General features: G+C 34.8%; 2 protein-coding genes, 1 long non-coding RNA gene and 1 other non-coding gene across 7 annotated transcripts; all 4 read right to left on the bottom strand.

Annotated features, from left to right (window-relative positions):
- Nucleotides 1-3,860: 3,860 nt before the first annotated feature.
- Nucleotides 3,861-18,861, bottom strand: LOC114260885 (DEAD-box ATP-dependent RNA helicase 17). Of its 4 annotated transcripts, XM_082891418.1 has the most exons (12): nt 15,874-16,213; nt 15,524-15,589; nt 15,214-15,242; nt 14,966-15,119; nt 14,761-14,862; nt 7,512-7,585; nt 5,227-5,372; nt 5,081-5,136; nt 4,902-4,973; nt 4,610-4,704; nt 4,435-4,494; nt 3,861-4,345 (listed from the first exon to the last, which is right to left on the bottom strand). In XM_082891418.1, exons 7-12 carry the CDS (start codon nt 5,323-5,325, stop codon nt 4,188-4,190), a joined length of 540 nt encoding a protein of 179 aa, XP_082747544.1. In that variant the 5' UTR covers nt 5,326-5,372; nt 7,512-7,585; nt 14,761-14,862; nt 14,966-15,119; nt 15,214-15,242; nt 15,524-15,589; nt 15,874-16,213; the 3' UTR covers nt 3,861-4,187. The 4 variants fall into 4 exon arrangements, with proteins under 4 accessions (XP_082747544.1, XP_082747545.1, XP_082747543.1 ...); XM_082891419.1 differs by lacking the exons at nt 3,861-4,345; nt 4,435-4,494; nt 4,610-4,704; nt 4,902-4,973; nt 15,214-15,242 and adding exons at nt 16,220-16,656; nt 17,260-17,344; nt 18,207-18,861 and having other exon boundaries at nt 14,761-14,836; nt 15,874-15,932; XM_082891417.1 differs by lacking the exons at nt 3,861-4,345; nt 4,435-4,494; nt 4,610-4,704; nt 4,902-4,973; nt 15,214-15,242 and adding exons at nt 16,220-16,274; nt 16,555-16,656; nt 17,260-17,344; nt 18,207-18,271 and having other exon boundaries at nt 14,761-15,119; nt 15,874-15,932.
- On the bottom strand, nt 5,864-5,968 carry LOC145801806 (U6 spliceosomal RNA). The gene has a single exon (XR_014343457.1). It is a non-coding gene; the product is annotated as a U6 spliceosomal RNA (small nuclear RNA).
- LOC114302547 (uncharacterized) lies at nt 8,230-9,283 on the bottom strand. The gene is made up of 2 exons (XR_003643440.2): nt 8,842-9,283; nt 8,230-8,628 (listed from the first exon to the last, which is right to left on the bottom strand). It is a non-coding gene; the product is annotated as an uncharacterized LOC114302547 (long non-coding RNA).
- Nucleotides 9,829-12,934, bottom strand: LOC145801116 (ABC transporter B family member 2-like). Its single transcript, XM_082891416.1, has 5 exons — nt 12,919-12,934; nt 12,473-12,732; nt 11,254-11,794; nt 10,554-10,933; nt 9,829-9,988 (listed from the first exon to the last, which is right to left on the bottom strand). The coding sequence occupies exons 2-5, from the start codon at nt 12,496-12,498 to the stop codon at nt 9,844-9,846; spliced, it is 1,092 nt and encodes a 363-aa protein (XP_082747542.1). The 5' UTR covers nt 12,499-12,732; nt 12,919-12,934; the 3' UTR covers nt 9,829-9,843.
- Nucleotides 18,862-20,240: the final 1,379 nt, after the last annotated feature.

Consider the following 20,240-nt stretch of genomic DNA (forward strand, 5'->3'; position numbering starts at 1 on the left):
AGCACAAATGGGGCAACTCTCAAACACATTTGAAAGAAGGTAATCATGGACATATAGCATGCAACATAAGCATTAAAAATCATGTTAAAACACGGTGCCAAACCAAGCAATAAATCAAGCCAAGCATGCAACAAATGGCCTAAATGCTCAAAACAAACCAATGGAGTATTGAACTACACTTAGCAAGACCAAACATGGCATGAACTTAATGACTAAAAACAGAATTTTAGCACATAAAATAAAGCCCAAAAGACCACTTAGATGGCATCTAAATGTCTCAAATTCAAAGGCATGCACAAGTGCCAAGACATGGAGCATACTACACAAGCTTTCAAAGCATTAAAGATGCGTCCAAGGTAAACATATAGGCATGCAAATGGGACTGAAATGACATGGTAGATGGTTCCAAATTACCAAATTAATACAAAAATGTCATGCTATACATTCACATGCTTAAGGCCAACAAGCCAAAATGCAAAGGGGCTATATGATGCATGCCAAATCCGACCCAAACAACTATGGACAGACCTAAAACATGGCAAAACATGCACAAAAGCTTCACAAGACCAAGCCTAAAACATACTCTAACAAGGGCTAACAACCTAAGGCACATTGAGGCAATATCATGGCATTACATGGTAGGTATGCTAAGCATGTATGGTGTACCAAAACCAACAAAAATCAGAGGTATAATGTGACATATTAAGCACAAAAAACAGCCAAGGCATGGTCAACACACACTCTAACATGGTGCTCCCTCAAGAGGCCAAAAATGGTCCATTTTAAGGACAACAAGGAGAGGGGGTGGCCCTCTCCTTTTAGAGACTTCAAGGCACCATCTCCACCACTGAAATCCCTCAAGATTTCAGTGGTGAAGAGGCCCAAACACCAAAGTCTCGAAACTAGCACAAAATAGCACAAAATGGGGCCTTTCAGGGCCTAAGAGGGGTCAAACACCCTCAAACTACAAAACACCCTTAATAAACAATCAAGAGGGCTAAAAAACAGAACTTTTTTGTGTTATACAATAAGCACGAAAACAGCTCTAAGATTGGTAGAAAATCAATGCAAAAATGGAGAATATAAAGTCAAAATTGTTACCCTTGGAGACTTCTTCAACAATGGTGCTCTAATGGCCCTCTTTGGCTTGAATCCAACACCAAAACACTAAAACCAATCCTTTAGAACCTCAGTAGCTATAGGAAGGTGAAACACTATGTGTTTGTGTGCAATAGTAAGACACAAACACACTTTAACACACACAAGAGGGAAAAAAGAGAGATAATATGTATCAAACCCTAACCCTAGAACTCAAACCATGAAAATGGCTGTCTAAGCTCTCTAAAATATCTCAAGTGTCTACCCCTTGCAACAAGAGAGAGCCCCTCTCTTTATGGAACTTCTTGTCTTGTAAAGCTTACAAGACAAGCTTCATAAGAGGGAGATCCCTCCATACACGTGTATGGAGGGGAGCAAAAAGCAAGACAGCTGTCTTAAAATACCTGCAAAAGCAGATGCACAGTAGTCGGCCGGCCAAAAATGCCATCTTGGCAAAAAAGAGTGCCGACCGGCACTAAACAGTGCTGACCGGCAACAAATAGTGCCGGCCGGCAATATACATTGCCGGTGGCAGCAAAAACCAGCCGATGGCCTCTAGCCACTGCCGGTGGTGTGTGGGGATGCCTCACAAGGCATTCCCTGCCCTTCCAAGGAAAAATGCAAGTGTTTGGTGCAAAACCAGACACTAAATGGTCGAGTTTGGAGATCCTGAGGCAAGGCGCGCGAGCCGAGACCTCCGGGAACTCCAAACGAACACAAACATGGATAATCACCGAGTGTTCAAACGGTGACGTCCAAGTCTTGAGGACGGTCAAAAATGGGGTGTTTACACTGACTTTTTGTCCATTTTAACTTGATTAAAAAAATTATGTTTAGGATAAATTTTGGCTTTTTTATAATTGATTTAATAGTTGTAAGAGAAAAAGTAAAATCATTATAATTTAAATATGACATTTTGTCTTATGAACTAAATTAACATGTTTTGTCTTTATTGACTAATCTAACCAAAATGGCTCAAGCCAAAGTCTAAGACCAATATTTTGTTAATTTTAAAATTAATATATATATATATATATATATATATAAATATTTAATTTTCATATTAGAAAAATTAATTACACCAATACTTATTCAACTATTTAGGAATATTAACTTATTCCTTAAGTTAATTTTTCTTGATCTAGACCCACAAAAACAATTCTTATTATTTGAAGTATATGCCACTATTAAAATTAATCTATTAAATAAATAAATAAAACATATTTATATATAAAATAATGTAAATGAACGCCCAAAACTTTAGTTTAACTATTTTAGTGTTTGAGGACTAATCTATTGATAAAAACTTGAGTCTGGACTTGATTTTATTTTTATTTTTTTGACTTAATTTTTTAGATTGTACAAGTTATTTGACCACATTTAATATTGAGGATGAAGTCCATTAAGATTTACCTTTAGGATAGCTTTTACACTGCATATTTTGATATCGAAATTTGATACTATGTATTGTAGCACCTTAGATTATTCAATGAGCCTCACATGACATATATAATTATTGTTTTTAAGACGTTACATCAGATACTACCAAATACGATATTACTAAATTTCATATTTTATTTTTTAAATATTTCAAAATTTCAAATGAGATGTAGCTTAGTTATGAATAAAATTTTATTTTGGATTTTCCATTTAAAAGATTTTCAAATTAGATATATAGCTAGATGTGCCAATAGTTTTATGCCAAATATATTTCTTAGTTTTTAAAAATTAAAACAAAAAAAAATTAATGTAAAATTTGAACCCAAAAAATATATATAACTCTGCATAATAAAATTTGAAAATTAACATTAATGGGTCATGATTAGTATACATTATATGGATTCATGTTTACTATTATACCATAAATAAACTATATTTGGTGTAGTATTCTATTATTATTATTATTTAAAATTCTAATTTATTTGTCATATCAATATTATAAATGAACTATACATCAATGTTGTGAAACCCGGACCGGATCGGCCAGTCTAACCGGTTGGACCGGGTCTTGTTCCGGTCCGGTCAACCCCTTGGACTGTTGATTTTTTCTTTTTTAATTTAATTTTCTTTCTTTCTTATATATATTTATATTTTAAAATTTTGACTAAAAATTCTTACTTTAAGAGTCTCACTACAAGAATTAGCACTTTTGGCAACAAAAAAATTGGTCGCTAAAAGTCTATTTTTGGTCGGTAAAAGTTATCCGCGACCAATTTTTTTGGTCGCTACTTTGGTCGCCAATTGAGGGTCGGCAAAAGTAATTCGCAACCAAAATTTTGGTTGGTCGGCAAAAGTTGGATTTGCCGACTAAATTTTTGGTCGCTAAATATTTAATTACCGCGACTAATTCATTTTGTCGCTAAAACACTTTGGTCGCGAAAAGTAATATTTTCTCGACCAAATATCTTAGTCGCTAATTGACACATTTCGCGACCAAAAAGTTTGGTCGCCAATTATCACATTCAACGACTAAAAAGTTTGGTCGCCAATTGTGACATTCCACGACCAAAAAATTTGGTCGCCATTTGTTACTTTTTGCGACCAAAACTTTTGGTCGGCAAAAGTGAGTTCCACAACCAAGAGCTGTTTTGGTCGGCAATAGATGTATTTTTTGCGACTAAAACTCTTGGTCGGCAATTGTCATTTTTTGCAAAAAAAAATTATTTTGGATGTCGCGACTAATAAATTGGTTGCCAAAGTAGAAAAACAATACACCTGTAATTCCTAATAATTCATTCAATCCATAATAAACCTATAATTTTAAAGCATCATTCAAATTAACTGAATCATTAACATTCGACACAATACATAAGTCATTAACATTCGACACAATACAACTATTCTAAGTTTTCATTCACAAGTCACATCCATCTAGCATCACAATTTGAAACATAACTATTTGTTATCCATGTGCAGCTATCAACAAATAAAACTACGAATATTTGTTATCCATACACATCCATCCAAAAATATTTAATCCTCCAAAAAATGCTTATACCGCCAAGTAGTCTTGTACAATTTACCATGAGTTTTCTTCACCAGAAAATTGGCTTTCTAACTGAGCAAAGCTCCAAAAATTATAACTGAACCTAATCAGAAAATCCTGCCCCACGAGACATGACAATTGCCCATGTACTTCCTGCAGTAGCCATGGCAGTTACATAGAATCCTTCCCTCCATTTTTTATTTATCCACTTGAATGGAAATGACTCGCTCACTTTATAGGATTGCTGTAAATACTGGGTACCTAGGTTTTAAAGTAGTGAAAGTGAGAACAATAGTAAGTGAAACATTAGTAGAAAGGAACTAAAATAAATTATTGAAACATTAGCTTACCTAAAAACATCTGGCCGTTGATCATAATCAACATGTAGACCAGTAGAACCATCACGCCACCTGGTTGCAGCATGTCAAAATGTGTTGTTAGAATAATGAAAAACTGGCATAATTCAGTATCGTACTGTGTCTTATATTTGTACTGCAGAGAACAAATGTATATGGTAAAATTTACCCAATCCAAGGTCAACAAGGAATAGTTTTTTCTCATCAGGTGTCCCTGGCGGACCAAGCAAAAAATTCTCCGGCTTTACATCTCCATGCACATATCTGCATAAAGTTGTAGCAGTCATATACAAACCATATACTTTAGCAAGTGGAAATCGCTACAGCTAAATAATAATAATTGGATTCTAAGTTTATTTACAAACATAGAAAGGGGAAGAAAGAAAAACCTCTCCTCACATCAAGGGAAATAAAAAAGAATACAAGCAAAATTAAAAAGTAAATGGGGTAAAAAAAGTCACCCTCTGGAGTGCATCTTCTCTAATATAGAGATTGCTTCAATGGCAATGCAGGCAACCATTTCAATGGACATCCTGAAGTTGGAAAACACAACAGAAGAGGTACAGAGATGTGCCAATTAGAACAAGAAACTATGATAAAAGGTATGTTCTTCATAAATTAAATTTGAGAAGAAGCCTACGTGTGGGAGTTGTTATTCCAAACATCCCATAAACTAAGTCCAAGCATGTCCATCACCTGCAATAATTCAATTTTATTTAGTAGAACCAACGCACATCACCAAGAATAATACAATAAAATTAACGCATGAGATCTATTCCTGTGAACCTTTGTCGGAAAGAGGTACAGAGCACACGCTAACAAATTCTGGGACAATATTTCTAGTACTGGTAGATTGTAGCAAAGAGATTTTCCACTGGATGTCATTGTTGCCACAACTACATGCTTGCCAGCAAGGGAAGCCCGAAGAGTGCCTGCAGATACCAGAAGAATTAAAGTTCATTCAGAATTTTGGCTCAGAAAAGGATTGCAGTTCAAGATAACATCCAATAATTTGTGTACAAGGTGGCTAAGTGATAATACTGAGCTTAGATGTCATGGATAACTTCACATAATTATATTATTTAGAGTAAGAGAAACTTTAGGGAAGTAGGATGCAAAAATTATTAGTATTAGTTATTATTTTAGTAGATCGAAAAGTGTATCGGAGAAGCATTACAGGCACTCTTAGGATGAATGATATATTTGGACCAACTATCAGACTATCAAACTTGTGAAACATGCTATGTGCAATCGATGTATGCTAATTAAAATGAAGGAGAGAGATTTAAGATTGCATATGCGAGGAAACATGTTTTTACTATTCAAACAATGAATATCCAAGAAATATCATTTGTATGAAACGAGCACTATTAAGTTGATAATTTCACAACAGATAAGTGGCAAGAAAAGTCAAAATACATTGGAATATAGATGCTTTATCTCAATATGCTTGTGTCATTCTTGCGCATGATCAGAGCTAATCTTCTCTTTATGCTTTGAAATGTTGATTATCCAAAAAACATCATGAGTATGAAACAAGCACTATTCAAGTGATAATTTCAGGACAAACAAGTGTCAAGGCAAGTCAAAAATAGGATGCCAGTATGAATACTAGAAGGGAAATGCTAAAGTTGGGATATATGTAAAAATGTATTGAAATATGTAAAAAATGTATAAAAATATTTAAAAATATATAAAACATGTAAGATGTGTATTACCATTCTATTTTTTATTTTATTTTATTTTTTGCATTATTTGATCCATAACCAACACCCCATTGGCTGTGGCTAGCAGAGTCCATTCTAGAAATGGATTTAAGAGTGGAAAGATGAAAGAACAGTTAAGGAGATGTTTTTGGCCTGGGGTTGGACCATTCCAATCAAGGGCAATAAGATTGAACTTCAATATACGGGGAGAGGAAATGCAATGCTAAAGTGAAATGTTGATTCAATCATTCAACAGAAAAAGAAAAAGCCGTAGTTGAAGGCCTCATACTGCTTTCAAAATTCTATTCTCTCTTATTTTCTACTAAAGCTTTTATGAAAGATAAAATAGTTTAAGAAACAGGGTAGAACAAATCGCTACTGAATCGAGCTCTCCGACAAAAAAAAAAAATATTGAAATAGAGAAAATGACATATATATAAACCACTAACAAGAACTAAAAAACAGAGACAAATCTAAAAGATTGATCATATTGAAGATCTACGTGCACATCAAACTTCAACAACAACAAATCACAAACAAATCGTCAAGATAGATAGATCATATTCAACTTTCATTGCAAAAATAGAATCAAAAACCACAATTCATAGCTTTCATACGCCAAATCAGATCAGTTTTATTAAAGCTAAACCAATACAAACAGAGAAACAGAGACATACAACAAATAAAATCAAAATTATTGTCTCTGGTTGTTGGTTGGACAACTGGAAGTCAGTGAGCAGTGAATAATGAAAATTGACTGCATCGCATGTTGAAAAGAATACCACAATCTGTAAAGTGAATGCATGAGAGAACTTGACAATAAGAACAAGTCATTATGCACTGAAGTAATACAACTTTTCATACCAAATTAGTTCGAATGAGAAATAATATGACATTTCTTCCTATATTTAACAATTAAAAATAATAAATAAATGAATAAAGGAGAGAAAAACAAAGTCTTGATCTTCTCCTGACTAAAGGAAAATACTCAGTGTGAAGTAATATTTGGAAGTGTATAAAGATACAGTGACCATTCTAGAGAATGAATCATGAGAGACTCCTACAAACCAAACTCATAATGATGCCACCCTACTGACTAGTGAGTGGCATTGTGTTACCAGAGCAGCACTCTTTCATTAACTTTCAAATGTGAAAGAAGTTTAAAAATGGGAAAGGTAAATGCAAGGCTGTAGTTCAACTAGTTATCTAACCATGAATTTACCAATTCAAAGGCACATGCAGATCTTGCACTGATTGACCAGCACAATTCTTATGATACCTGAATGTGCATGCATTACATAAAGGAACAACATTACAGCACGTGTAGGAACAATCAGCAGTTTGGAAATAGAAGGGCGGCCTTACCTTATAGGAAATTTCTGAGTCAAAAAGAGTCTTCAGAATGGATAGGAGGACCACAAGCCATGAACCACAGGGCACTATACAGAAAATTCAATCAGAATTCGCATATGAAATCGAAATCCATGAAAGTCACCAAATTAGAGTCTCCGTCACATTACCTCACTGCTGGAAATCGCACTTTTAGCGGCGTTTAAAAAACGCCGCCATATGTATCAAAAACGCCCCTAATTCCTTTTGTGGCGTTTAGTACCAAACGTCGAAGCTGCGGCCGTCGCTGTAGCTTTGCGACGTTTTAAAAACGTCGTGATATTAGTACAGGCGGCGTTTTTTAAAACGCCGCCAAATGTCCCACCACACACACGCTGACGTCACCAACAATATTTAGCGACGTTTTTGAAACGCCGTCGTATCTGTTTTAAAAATATTACCGTTACTGTTGAGGGATTAGGAGGCGTTTGTAGAAACGCCGTCATATCTTCCTTTTTTTTTTTTTTTTTTTGGGGGATATTATGCTAATTTTATTTGATTAAATTAAAAAGAATACCTATAAAAAATATTGAATTTAGTTTCTCATTCAATTAATAAAAAAATACCTATAATAAAACTAACATACAAAATATTAACTCCCATTCAAATATCTATAATAAAACTAACATTTAAAATAATAACTCCCATTCAAATAACAAATGAAGCATTAATTCAATTTCACATTAAAAAAAACTAACATTTAAAATAATAACTCTCATTCAAATAACAAATGAAGCATTAATTCAATTTCTCATTAAAAAAAAAACTAACAAACCGTGTTTAAGTAAGAGACTACAATTTGTAAAATTTTGATTCCAGATCTGCTAAAATGAAAAATCCATCCATCTTGTCATAAAACATAACCCACCAAACTCAAATCTTGTCTCAAAACTGCCACAAAAAGTAAATTAACTCCTCTTGAAACAAAACAATTAGATAAAGATATTATACCAAGACAAAACTCAAAGACAGAAAAATCTCACTGGGAGACTCCCAACCACTTTGAGAAGTTTTCAAACTCGGTGTAATCGTTGTCGGAGATCATAGTCTGGTACTATGCCTTTCCTGCAGACTTGCTTTTGGTAGCCTCTTCCTGTTAATGATGAAAAGGTCAAAATTATTCATTTAGAAAAAAGGATCCAAATGAGGCCAATTGTCTACATATCAGTTTCTATGCACTGAATGATTGACAGAACTGAATATTATTACAGCAAAGTGATCAGAAATACACGTACACAAGTATAGTCTCAGTATGCACTTCTAAACTACTGAGCTAAATCATATGGTACTAATTATGGTACTTAACTAGGAACACTTTGTAATACTGCTGGGATTTGATAAGCAGCATTTTGACTGAAGATAAAGAATTTTCTACAGCCATAAACTGCACTGAGCACCATTAACAGAGGATATAACCAACAGGTGTAAACAATTCGGACTAGCCACCAATATCATGTATAATATGACCAATAAGAAACATGACACTAGAAAATTGAATGGAAATGTAAATAACATGTAAGCTAAATATTATTCACATTTTGTTTCCCTTTTCTTTTTTCCCCCTCCACAAACCCCCCACCAAATTGAAGATCCGCAACAATTTTCATGACACATGGGGGGGCGCAAAGTATATAGTTTAATATATTTATTATGTTATACATATGAATACTTAATAAAAAATAATAAAAATAAAACATAGCACTAATTTTTAAAGTTTAGAGGATAGATTAATAAGTATAAATCTACATTTTTACCTTGTTAGTTCTTTTTCTTCTTATTCTTCTTCTCTTTCTTTGAAAGGTGAACCTATATTTAATAAGAGCAAGTATTGTAATTAATAAGATATGTTATTTGTCAAAAAAGCTTTTGATTAAATGATTGCTCACCTCTTGTCTGCTTTTGTGTGGCTTGACTTGAGCTAGGACCTACAAAACACAGATACATGGCATGCCACAATCAGTAAATGTTTACCATTGCTAGCGAGTTAGAAATCACGCTGCAGCGTGTGTCAAAGAAGCATATTATCAGCACACCTGAGGTGAAGATGAGAAAGTTAAAATAGAACAAACATACAAGCATATAAGTGTATATCCACCAGCAAAGGACTTTCATTATTACAGTGAGCCGGTTCCCTCAACAACCATGATGACCAGAAGCTCTCAAGTAATTTTCATGAACATGTTTTCATGCAAGTGGGGCAAGAAAAAGTAATTTTCAAAACTTAAGAACAGTGCTATGCAAGTGGGGCAAGAAAAAGTCCATCTGCTGGTGGCTCTTTTGTTTCTCACAGTGAGACACAAGTGAGAGGCTATAATGCTATAAAAAACAAAATCACACGTGGTGGATTAACAATCTCCAAACCATCAACTCCAATTCGACCAACCGACACCTTATCAGAGTGAAAGCTTGTGTCGCGGCTTGTTGTGCGCGACAATTCACAAGAATATTTAATGCTATAAAAATAAAACAAGTAAACAAGATTTTGATACTTAGTCAGATTTTTCAGGAAATTAGTGTTATGTATGTTAAAGTTGCTTTATTTGAAAAGCAACAGTATTCTTTTGTTTCACTAGAAAATGGAATCTTTGGGAGAAACATCATAACAATTTGCATTGGACATGTACAATTTTGAGTATTGATGTTGGTATTTTTGATAAAGTAGTACATCTGACAATCCCCAGACCCCACAGTATGGGGAACCTCATGCATTAAGACTGCCGTTGTATGTAACGGCAGCAAATAGCATATTTTGAAAAATTTAACTGACTCTAAAAGTAAATATGAAATGAAGAAAGACAAATTTCTCCATTTTTAAGAATGTAACATAATGAGTGAGTATGCGGTCAACATAGCTTGGTCTTCCTTGCACCACTAACGTAATTTCTGTGCAACATTTTAAAAATAATTTTGAAGATTTAGCCACTAATACCAAATGGAGAATAAATGCCCCCCATTTCTGTTTAATGCAAATGTAACATCTAAAGAATTGATATTATTTCAGAAATTTAATGTATATACCTGAGTGGCTGTCCCAAAGCAGGTCCACGGGAAGGGAGGCGATGCAAGGAAGCTGCCTCTTGGAGTTGAATAAGTGATGCATAAGCACTATTTGGTTTCGAAATGAGCTGATCATGACTCCCGGTCTCCACTATCTTTCCACCTTGAACAACAGCTATTACATCTGCATTTCTAACAGTAGAAAGCCGATGGGCCACAACAATAGTTGTCCGTCCCACCATCACACGATCAAGTGCCTCCTGTACACTCTTCTCAGACTCCGCATCAAGAGCGCTTGTAGCTTCATCCAGCAGAAGTATTGAAGGATTCTTTACTATTGCTCGTGATATTGCAATTCTCTGCTTCTGTCCACCCGATAATTGTATTCCCCTTTCACCCACCTGCAAATGAACTTCAATTGTTACTCCTTTCACCCAGAATATAAAAATCCTCCCATCCTAATGTTCTCTTAGGCAATGTTTGGATCAAGGACTTGAGGAAGGATTTGCAGCGGGAAAGGAATTAAGAAAATAAAAGTGAATGAAATAGAAGATAAACTTTTGTCACATTTTCCTTGACTTTTCCTTTTCCTTTTCCTTTTCCTTTCCCTCTCCAAATTCTAATCCAAACACAGCTTTAAAGATTAAGATCACAACGTGCTAACTTTACAGTGTCAATTTTCAAATTTCATGTATATATATATACCAACAGTTCCATATACCTGGGTTTCCAATCTATCAGGAAGGTTGTTGATGAAAGTGATTGCCTCTGAAAGTTTCGCAGCACGTGTAATCTCTTCGAGGGTGGCATCGTCTTTCCCATAGAGAATGTTCTCCCTAATGGTTGTAGCAAAAAGTGCAGGCTCTTGATTAACCAACCCAATCTGTTGCCTGAGCCACTGGAGGTCAAGCTCTCTGATATCGGTTCCATCTAATAGTATCCGTCCAGAGAGAGGCTCGTAGAAGCGCTCAATCAAGGATATAACCGTGCTCTTTCCCGACCCACTTCCTCCCACAAGGGCTACAATCTTCCCAGAAGGTATGTCAAGACACAGCTTGTTGAATATCATAACATCAGGACGAGATGGGTAGCTAAAGCATACGTCCTTGAATTGGATATGGCCTTCATGATTGACTAGTTTCCTGCCGGTTTTCAAGCTTGTTTTGCTTATTGTGTTTCGCTCTATCATCTCAAATATGGGATAAGCAGCTGTCTTTGCTCGGATGAATGCAGAGATGTCGGGCGCTGCCTGTCCAAGTGACCTGTAAAGCCATAGGACCTAATAATATAATATGCTTATTCCGATGCAATTATCTTATCATGAAGATTGGAATTGAAAGCCTTTGTTCCTAGTTTAGCACAACATGGCATTTTGCAGATCATACAGAGCTGAAATTCAACATGCCATTTGGTACACCAAATATATGCATTTATCGTAACCTATCATGACTCATTGCAATTTGATTCTTATTACACTAAGCAAACAGTTGGTTAATGCAGGGTACATATGAATGTTATAAATAAAATAAAAAAACAAAATCACACCATTTTGTTTTATAGTGTTTAAATGCACAAGCCTACACTCTAGAAAGTGTCACTGCCAAAGTTGCAGACCAATGTCATTTCACATGATTAATTATTATCACTTTATAATCAAATAGGCCCAAATTTTAATAGGTATGGGAAAAGCATAATAAACTTGCTTCCAATTTTATGTTAAATCTAACATACTGAAGAAACATCTAAACAGGCCCAAGATGTACAAGAAATCATGTTCACTGAAAATGCAAAATGGAGGCACCAGACGTAACGAAGGACTTGTTCATATGCTACCTTCCAATTTCAATGGACCAACTCATAGATTCATCGAAATACAATAAGAGGCACAACGGACTAATTCAAAAAATTGCTTGAATAAAGAGAAAGGGGCAAAGACTTACAGTCCGGCAATGACAACATTGAGCATGGTAGTGAAAGAATCTCCTCCATTGGCAATGTTCTTATGAACAACAATGCTCGTATACCAAACAAGCAATGACCATGAAAGAATAAGGACACAGTGCAAGGTGCCAAGCCCCAGGCCCTTGGCTAGTCCTGCTTTCCTCCCGTACTTGTAAGTGTCCAAGAGTGCTGCTCTATACAATCTCACTGCCTTTTCTTCTCCTGCAAATGCTTGAACTGTTCTCACATTTCCTATCACCTGAGAATTGCATAAAATGAGGAGAGAGAGAGAGAGAGAGATCTGTTCTACTAAACCGGGTGAATTACATTTCTATTCTATTCCTAATCATAACCCAACAGAGCACCAAATTGAGACATCTCCACAAAATGCACAAGAGAGGGCTAAAAATTAGAGATGAAGCAAATGCAAAGCCTCTGGACTTACATGGGGTATTATTGAATTTGACAATGTTCACTTCAAGATTTTTATTCATCTGAGCAAAAACAAATTGCATGTGTACAGAGCCATGTGATGTACTACCGCTACGTGATGTGGTAGGAAGACTGCCTAGTGGATGCCATGATGCCGGTGGATCGGGTATGACTTTCGTCTTGAGTGTGGTCTGAGTCTCATCTGAACTAGAACTACTAGAGCTTGATTGCTCACTTTCACCAGAAGAATGGTCAGAGCTAGAACTCATAGATAATATCTATAAAAAAACTACAAACATAAGAGTAAGGACATAATAATCTATAAATATCTACTGCATTCAAAACAAAATAAGAGTACATGAAAGGTAAAAATAGCCACAAAGGTACAAAAGCAAAGATTTTATTAACTTTTATTACAAGTTGGTTAAAAGGCCCCAACAAAATGAGGGACAACCATGTACACACGATGTAAAAGAGGTATATGTAATTAGAAGCATTGTTCCTTCTCTATTTTTTGCAAAGATTGGGGTATAATGGCATCCAAGCATGTGATTAACAAAGTATTCCCCCCCAATTATGCAGGGTGTGGCTCCAAAGTTTTCAACTTGATTTGTAAAGAAAAGCATGTGTGTAGGATACATTAATTCGAATAACTCTATTTCAGATTATAGAATGGAGGGAGAAAATTTGAAAACTACATATATTGACTGTATTCGACGTAGTCTAATCTGAGCTACTTAGTTGAAATAATAATCTCCACTTGAAATGCATCAACATTTTGAACTCAGTGATATCTCTTATCAATCTTTTGAAGTTTTATCTTGTTGTAATGACATCTACTTTTGACAGGAAAATATTCGAAAGCAGCAATTCTTGGCAGTGGGGTGCACAAATCAGGTAATGAACTTACTAAGAGAGCCAGTAATACTCACCCAATTGTGCTCTTATTATGTTCATGTTAAATATGATTTCGAGCTAGTCATATCTTGCAGTTCCAAAATGGCATGCATCTGCCTTTCAGCTTGGGTGTTGAGCAACAGGTTCGACATTTGAAGGAGCCAAACTTGCCTCCCAAAAGGTGAGTGGCATGTCAATCAAGCATCAGATCTGTTTTGCATGCATGAAAACATGCTCTGTTAAAAGTTATTATGCTCTGTTAATCAAGATTCATTTCAAATGTCAGTCTCATTACAAAACTAAATCTAAACCACACCATCAGTCAATATTCTAGATAAATTTCAAAACAATTTTCTAGTTTCAAAGCAACAACAAATTCAAGTGAATTGTGAGTAAAATTACAAAGCTGAATCTCTAAATCACAGAGCTGAACTGACAGAGATAACTAGGGTTTAGACAGCACAGAGAGCGAGAGAGAGAAAGGGGGAGAGAGAGAGAGTAGCTCACCGATCTGAATCGATTTTGAGAGAGAACTTCGAAATGGCTCGGATGAATCACCGATCTGAATCAATTTTGAGAGAGAACTTCGAAATGGCTCGGATGAATCGCCGATCTGAATCGATTTTGAGCGAGAACTTCGAACAGTGCAGAGAGGGCGAGAGAGACGGAGAGAGAGAGACCGCGAAAGTGAGAGTGAGAGTGAGAGCGCGAGAGTGAGATTGAGATTTTCGCTTATACTGCTATCATATTCAAAATAAAGGTGAAACAGGAGAGAAGGAGGGGGTTGAACAAAAGACCATTCCAAGGCGTTTAAAAAACGTCTTTGATTCTTGAAACGGCGCCGTTTCAATTACAGCAAAACAAGACGTTTCTAAAACGCCGTTAAATATTAGAAACAATGGCGTTTTAAAAAACGCCGTTAAAAAAACGCCGCCTAACACCATATTTCCTGTAGTGCCTTTAACGTATCTCTGAACTAATTGAGCTGGAAGCTTATATTCTTCATTGGAAGAACTTATTAGCTTTCCTGAGTACTTTAATTCATTATCCACATCAGATCCTAAAGATTCCAAATGTTCAAGAGATGGACTAGTTTGCAACTTACTATCATCGAGACCAATCATAATTGGATTCTCTAAACTCATTTTAGCAAGATTATTTACTTTTTCATTTAAGGTAGCTGACAAAAGCAAATTCTGTCTCTGAAATTCAGAAATCCTTGAAATGGCATTCCCCTCGCTAAGAGACTTCGGTTTCCAGGAACCCAAGAGATCAAGTATCTCCTCTATGTCTTTACCAAATCCTAATTCAAGAATCCTGTTAAGGTGCACAACAAAGCCACTGATAAATGAAAGAACTCAGAAAGAAGAAAAAACAAGAAACAATTGCAACTTTAGATTGTAGATATTACCTATCACAAAAGATGAATATAAGAATTCTCTGTTCAAACCCAAAAGTAGAAAGTAAGATAAATCCACAAGTCACAAACTTATGAGACTACATGATCAAAGAAACATGTTAACACTGACTGTTTCTCAGTTTCAAATAATAGAACTTCTGATGCCTAAACTACACAGAAATTTTCAACTCCAAATTATTTTGGTCGGCAAAAATGGTCGGCAAATATATAAATTCTTGTAGTGATAATATAGTTATGAAAACAATTAATTGTATGGTATTTTAAACTAATTAAAGAAAGGAGATTAAAATTGAAGACATACCATTCACATAGGGAAAAGAAAATGGGTCGTCCAGTTTTAAGGAGAGCTTTACTCATTGTCGAATATCTACAACCAAGGATGTAATCATGTATTTGTTATCAGTCCCTGCATTAATTCTTCTACCAAAAATAAATAAATAATACTAATAATAATAAAAACAAAAACAAAAATTTAAATTTGTTTTTCAATATTAATCTAACATGAACTAGTTTCATAATACATAAAACTGATTGACAATAACAAATGATTGAATAATTTATCAACCCTATAATTAAATTTTATCTAAATACTGCGTTGTGTTTTTCAATAGTCAAAAGAAAAGGTAATAAGAAGTTTTGTATTCGTTTTACCTTTCTTGTGGAGTCAATCCATTATTGTGGCAATTGTCATACTTCAAATAATCAATTCCCTTAAAAAGACGACGGGCAAAAAAAATCATAGTCAAGTCAAGCTTGTGACTCCAGTGGAGTAAATTTAATATCAAAGGAACAATAAAATAGAAACAAATACAATCCCAAGTTTATAGTTTTTATTCTTCCCACCTCCAACATCTTATTAATCTTACATGCAAGCATGGACGCACACATGGCATAGATAACTAATACAATTTTAATTTAGTTTATTATGCAATCATTTGATGAATAAAATATAATGAAAATGCATAATCGATCAATTAATTAAGACATACATACGTACCCATGAAGCAAAGGTGTTGGCATCATGTTCCTCGTAGCCAAGTGATCCAGGCATCCTTTTGTCACAAGTCAATGTTTTGAAAACAATAATACATAAATGGAACAATTTACAAGCTAGGGAATCCTTTTATTTGCATCAATAATACTCTTTCTTTTTGCTGATCAAAAAAAGAGAGAAGACATTGATAACATATGTTGGATTACAGAATTAGGTATCATGAGTGAGGTTTTAGGACAATAAATAATCAGCTCTCATTAATTTTACAAATTACTGACATATGTTATCTTTGATGATCTATAATTTGTCAAATTCGAACTGTCAGTTAACTCTGTTACCCAGCATCAGCGTAAATCCCAATCTTGAGCCCTTTGCTGTGGACATAATCTGCTAGTCTTCATACCAGATGGAAAAATTGTAGCATTTGGTACCAAGTTTCCCTGCATATATATATATATATAAGACAAATGCGACCCAACATTGATATATGTATTATAGATGTATACATTTCAATCTTAAAAATTATAAGAAAATGCAAATGGTAGGAAAACACCTACGTTGCAAAGTCCCATTATTTGATTTCACACACACACAAAAAAAAAACACACACACACACAGAGAAAATTATGACAAAAACAATGAAAAAAAAAACCATAAAGGCTCTAAGCTTCTTGTTTAATCTGAACTAGAGAAAATGGGGCAGAAAACAGAAACGAAGCATATCCTCTTACTCAAACTAGGTTCAACCAATCCCATGTAGATTTCAAAAGCGTTACTTGTAACTGTGTTTCCAAGCATATCCTCTTACTTAAGCATACACTTAATACTGATTGGGAAAGTTGACATCATTCATGTTAACAGTTCATTTTCATCAGTTTCTACCTACTCACCTGATCCCTTCTAGGTCTTTGTAACAAGTTTCTAGTTCAACCGATCAATATGGACAGAAACACAGCCAACATGTTTTAGTTTAAGAAAATGTTTGAACCATAAGATAATTAACCACTAAGGAAGAACATACAGGCCAAATAAGAGTATTATACCTTCAAAGATAGCAGAAGAGTAATTGTTTCCAAGCTGTGCTGGCCCTGATCAACATAGTCTCCTAAGAAGAGATAATCGATATATCTGATAGTCATACATGAAATTAGCATCATGATAAAAGGGTGGGAAAAAAATTGCTAGTAATTACATAATCTCACTGAAGGACCCAGAAAATGCTTTAAAAAGGCCAAACAGAAGTAATCACTTTCATTAAAGAGAAAAACATAATACACAGATAGTAGACCTGCAAGAGCAATAGAAAAATGTAGTTCCATGGGAATGCCCATGGAAACATGACAATAAACAACAATTATTTCTAGCATTTTATGCATAATAAAAAGACCCTGCATCTAGCCAAAATCATATGTTGCCTCATATTGTTGCACCTTGGACTCAATTCACAGTACCCAGTACAAAACAGAGTCTGAAAAGTATCGTAGATTTTCAAAATTCAAATCAAGCTTCACAAGAAGCAATATTCAAATCAAAGAAACCACCATCAGGCCACCTGATCAAGCTCCTCGATGAAGAAATATTCGAATCAAAGAAGCCACCATCAGTCCACCACCCTCAGGTGGTTCCGGTCTATACTTTTGACTATTGCTTTGTTTCAATGAATGCTTTTTACATATTCAATCCTATTTAACTTTTGATTGTTTGCATCACATCTCAAGTCTAACCAAACACCAGGCTGTGGTAATGCCATATTGATTCTTACACCAATAACTTAAAAAATGTATCCACGCAATATGTGATCACGGCACAGATTTGTCAAAATTTCAATATAAAAACAAAAACACACAAAAACAAGTTACAGAGGCTAATGTTTGCCTCCGAAACATCAGAAGAAGTTGGGGCCAATGATGAACTCTTTGTTAAAGGATGGAAACAATATTGGAATAAAATGTCAAAAAATGAAACATAATCTACGAACAAAAACACTTACGCTATGTCCCCAGCAGTTGAAGGTGAACCATACTCATCAAATAGTCGCATAAGATCCCCAAATTGCCCATGCAAATCACCAAATATCTTAATAGGAGCCCTGAGTTGTAGAACACGAATCGAGCGAGTAAAGCTTCTTTCCCTTAGCCAGATCCCACAACAAAATAACCCCATCTTTCCCACCACTCGCACACAGCGACCCATCGGGCGACACGGCCACCGTATTCACATACCCAGAATGCCCAGCAAGCGAAGCCCTAATCTTGCAATTGGTCAAATTCCAAATCTTCACAGTCCGATCCCAAGACGAAGACACAATCGTAGGCTGAAGATTATTAGGGCTAAATCGAACACAACTGACCCAATCGGGTTTCAATCACCATCTTGAATCGTGTACTTACACTCACCCAAAGTGTTCCACAGCTTGATCGAGCGGTCTCGGGAAGCAGAGACGATTTGGCGATTATCGAATGAGAAAGCGATGGAGAGGACATCTTTGGAGTGGCCGACAAAGCGGCGAGCAGTGATGCCAGTGGAGAGGTCCTAGAGGCGGAGAATGGGCACCGATTAAGAGGAAGAACACAGAGAGGGAGAGGGCGGATCGAGAAACAAAGAGAAAGGGCACCGATTTGATTTTTTTTTTTTTTTCTGATTTCATGGTACAAAACGACATCGTTTTAAAATTAGCGACCAAATTTATTTGTTGCCAAAAAATTTCAATTCCCGCCCCACTAAAAATCAAATTTCCCTCCCAAACTTTTGGCGACCAAAAGACCATATTAGTCGCAAAAAAGGTACCTTCACCGACAAACTTTTTTTGTCGCCAAATCTCAATCAACGGCGACTAAAATATTAGTCGCTAAAAGTACTAATTTGGCGACTAATTTTTTTGGTCGCTGAAAATAAGTTTTGTGTGACCAAATTTTTGGTCGCAAAAAAAATGTGACCTTCTGCAACCAAATTTGTAGTTGGTCGGCAAAAGTATACCCCTTTCTGCGACCAACTCATTTTTTGGTCGCCAAAATATAACCTTCTGCGACAAATAATATTTGGTCGCCAAAAATAATGATCATTCGCGACTAATTAATATTTGGTCGCCAAATGTCATTTTTTTGCGACCAAAATTTTTTTGGTCGGCAAAAGTGGTCGGCCAATGTGTAAATTCTTGTATTGTCTCCTCTCATAAGGAAGAGTCTCATTGGAAGTTGGAGAAGATTATGAAAGTCTATTCCTATTTATAGGAATATATTTTTCAAAGAGAACCTACAAAATTCTATGTAGGATTCAATCAAATTATTTGAAACATATTGTTTGGAGGGAGAGTTGAAAATTTCATTTCCTTCCAAAATTAAACCTAACATTCAATCAATTTGTTTGGAGGGAATGTTTAAAAAATTTAATTTCTTTAAAACAAGTGACTTTTTTTTTATCAATTATGACTTTATTAAATATTATTAATAAATTTTATACAACAATTTTTATTTTTATTTGAGTATTTATATATATATTTTTATTTATAATTTATAATTATATAATATTAATTATGACGTCACGGTTCGACCGTTTTGAACCGACGGTTGAACCGGTGATCCGTCCACCCAGTCCCTTTTCCGGTTCGTTCACCGGTCCGATTTTCAAAACATTGCTATACATTTAACAATTTGAAATGTAATAAGTTCCGAATTTAAAATATGTTATCATAATAATTAAAAGGTCAATAATTATAATTAAAGTAAATTGACCAATGATTTTATGTATTTTTATATTTTATTAATTTAATTTTTTTTTATAAAAATTAGATTAGAAGTTTTAAGTTCATTGACTCAACTATATTTTTACCTATATAATAGTATATAGATAAAAGTATAAATATAGATATAGATTTTATTATATATAGATAGAAGTATAAATATAGATATAGATTTTATACCATAACCATTAAAATTAAAATAGAAATAATGTCATTGTATGTTTTGAAATAACAAAATTTAAGAAAATAGTATTGGAAATGATTAAAAGGATATAAAAATTAACT

Source organism: Camellia sinensis, chromosome 10, assembly GCF_055761805.1.
Source record: "Camellia sinensis isolate YWXY chromosome 10, ASM5576180v1, whole genome shotgun sequence".
NCBI classification, from domain to species: Eukaryota; Viridiplantae; Streptophyta; class Magnoliopsida; order Ericales; family Theaceae; genus Camellia; species Camellia sinensis.

What these genes read in the sequence shown, in the direction of transcription:
- LOC145801116 (XM_082891416.1), bottom strand. Translation starts at nt 12,498, where the DNA reads ATGCTCAATGTTGTCATTGCCGGACT. An exon ending in AATGTTGTCATTGCCGGACT is followed by an intron (nt 11,795 to 12,472) that starts GTAAGTCTTTGC and finishes ATGGCTTTACAG; the next exon opens with GTCACTTGGACAGGCAGCGC. An exon ending in GCTTTGGGACAGCCACTCAG is followed by an intron (nt 9,989 to 10,553) that starts GTATATACATTA and finishes TTATTTTTATAG; the next exon opens with CATTAAATATTCTTGTGAAT.
- LOC114260885 (XM_082891417.1), bottom strand. Translation starts at nt 16,273, where the DNA reads ATGCCTGGATCACTTGGCTACGAGGAACATGATGCCAACACCTTTGCT. An exon ending in CCAACACCTTTGCTTCATGG is followed by an intron (nt 15,933 to 16,219) that starts GTACGTATGTAT and finishes CGTCTTTTTAAG; the next exon opens with GGAATTGATTATTTGAAGTA. An exon ending in ACTCAGAAATTTCCTATAAG is followed by an intron (nt 5,373 to 7,511) that starts GTAAGGCCGCCC and finishes TGGTATCTGCAG; the next exon opens with GCACTCTTCGGGCTTCCCTT.